We start from the raw sequence: 2,459 nt of genomic DNA on the forward strand, positions 1-2,459 counted from the left end.
TGTGGTAATAACCCCCTTTAGGTGTAAATCAGTGTGGAAATGCCTTCATTTAAAAAATTTTGAACCCCATATGATATCAGAGCATTCATACTGGAGAGAAAACCTATGAATTTACTGAATGTGGTAAAACTTTCACTCACATGTTGCACCTCATAAATGTAGAAGTCAGGCTGGAGAGAAACCCTGTGCTTCTAAGGAATATTGAAAAACCTTTAGCTAGATAACAAATTGAGTAGAAGAAAATTCATACTGGAGAGAAACCAGTGAATGTAACAAAACTTCATTTGAGTATTAGAAAATTTAGAGTTGAAGAGAAAGCTTTGAAGGTACTAAGTATGATAAAGTTTTCTCTTGAACCTTATCTCTTACTCTGCATTTGAAAGGTCAAACACAGAGAAGCCCTACAAATGTAAGAAATGTGGAAATACCTTCAGCTAAAAGTAAATTCTCATTCATCAAAAAATTCATACTGGAGAGAAATCTTGTGAATGTGGGAAAGCTTCCATTCAGATGTCACACCTCAGTCAGCAGAGAATTTGTAGTGGGGAAAACCCCTTTGCCTGTAAAGTATGTGGGAAAGTCTTCAGCCACAAATCAACTCTCACTGAGCATGAGCATTTTCATAATAGAGAGAAACCTTTTGAATGTAATGAATGTGGAAAAGCATTCAGCCAAAAGCAGTATGTTATTAAACATCAAAATACCCATACTGGAGAGAAGCTTTTTGAATGTAATGAATGTGGAAAATCCTTCAGCCAGAAGGAAAACCTTCTTACCCATCAGAAAATTCACACTGGAGAGAAACCTTTTGAGTGTAAGGATTGTGGGAAAGCTTTCATTCAGAAGTCGAACCTCATCAGACACCAGAGAACTCACACAGGAGAGAAGCCCTTTGTATGTAAGGAGTGTGGGAAAACTTTCAGTGGCAAATCAAACCTTACTGAGCATGAGAAGATTCATATTGGAGAGAAACCCTTTAAGTGTAGTGAATGTGGAACAGCTTTTGGTCAGAAGAAGTACCTCATAAAACATCAAAATATTCACACTGGAGAGAAACCCTATGAATGTAATGAATGTGGAAAAGCCTTCTCTCAGCGAACGTCACTTATTGTACATGTGAGAATTCATTCAGGTGATAAGCCTTATGAATGCAATGTATGTGGAAAAGCCTTCTCTCAAAGTTCATCTCTTACGGTGCATGTGAGAAGCCATACAGGTGAGAAACCCTATGGTTGTAATGAGTGTGGGAAAGCTTTCTCTCAATTCTCAACCCTTGCTCTACATTTGAGAATACACACAGGTAAGAAGCCTTATCAATGTAGTGAATGTGGGAAAGCTTTCAGCCAGAAATCACACCATATTAGACACCAGAAAATTCATACTCATTAAAAACCTGTGGATACATGAAAGGTGTTCATCAGGAATTTACATCTCAAAGCATCACAAATGAGAGAAACAAAAGCTAAAAACTTAAAGGATACCAGAGAATTCATCCTGAAGAGAAAGACATTTGTATGATAATATCCAGCAAAAAAAAAAAAAAAAAACATACAGCACAGGTAATGCTGAAACTTTAGATGCATTTCCACTAAAATTGGGAATGGAAAACATGTTTAACATTGCCGTCTGCATGGATCTGGAGATCTTCTTCACCAATGTAAAAAAAAAAAAAGGTTGCAAGTATTAGGAAGAGACCTTTATGGTATTGATTTAGCAGAACAGAAGAGATTCTGGAAACACCTATGCATTTATTAGAATTTATAATATAGAAATGGCATCAGGAGATGAGAATATAATGGGACTATTTAAAAAATGATTTGGAGGTAATTTGTTCTCCAAGGGACAAAAAAAAATACGAACTATACACAAAGGTAAGATCCAAGGGGGTTAGGTTAAAAATAGTAATATGAAAAAGTTATATACTGAAAGGGTTATGACCTTGGGAGTTGGGAAACATTCCTTATAGCAAATTGAAAAACACCTAGCAATTCTACTCTGAGTTTGTATGCTCAGGAAATGTGTACCAGGCTATTTACTGTGGCATGATATGTAGTAGTCATAAATTGGAAACAACTTAAATGCCCATCAGCAACAAAATGGAAAGTACTTATGATGGAATACTGTATATCTGTAAAATGTAATAAATGAGATCTATATGTATTACAGAGAAAGATCTCAAAAATCACGTTGAGGGGGAAAGATAAAGTTGCAGAATGACATATATTACGATGACAGTTTTGTAAATTTGAATAAAACTTCCCTCAAAATTTCAGTGCTATATATTGGTAATGGATACATATATGTATGTATGTTTTTTAAATGTTTTTGAAATGGTTTGGAAGGATACAGACCAAACTCTTGATAGTGGTTGCCTGTGAAGAGTGGAGAAGGGAAGGGAATGCGTGTGGGAGAGGGGGGGGATTGGATTGGTTAGAGGGGACTTCAGTTTTATATATAAA

The 2,459-nt window shown here is 35.8% G+C and overlaps 1 protein-coding gene across 1 annotated transcript; it reads left to right on the top strand.

Moving 5' to 3' along the window:
- The first annotated feature begins 396 nt into the window (after positions 1 to 396).
- On the top strand, positions 397 to 1,428 carry ZNF146 (zinc finger protein 146). Its single transcript, XM_024732028.1, has one exon. It carries the CDS (start codon positions 511 to 513, stop codon positions 1,387 to 1,389), a length of 879 nt encoding a protein of 292 aa, XP_024587796.1. The 5' UTR covers positions 397 to 510; the 3' UTR covers positions 1,390 to 1,428.
- Positions 1,429 to 2,459: the final 1,031 nt, after the last annotated feature.

This window comes from Neophocaena asiaeorientalis, unplaced genomic scaffold (genome assembly GCF_003031525.2).
Source record: "Neophocaena asiaeorientalis asiaeorientalis breed wild unplaced genomic scaffold, Neophocaena_asiaeorientalis_V1.1 scaffold4472, whole genome shotgun sequence".
In the NCBI taxonomy this organism is placed as follows: Eukaryota; Metazoa; Chordata; class Mammalia; order Artiodactyla; family Phocoenidae; genus Neophocaena; species Neophocaena asiaeorientalis.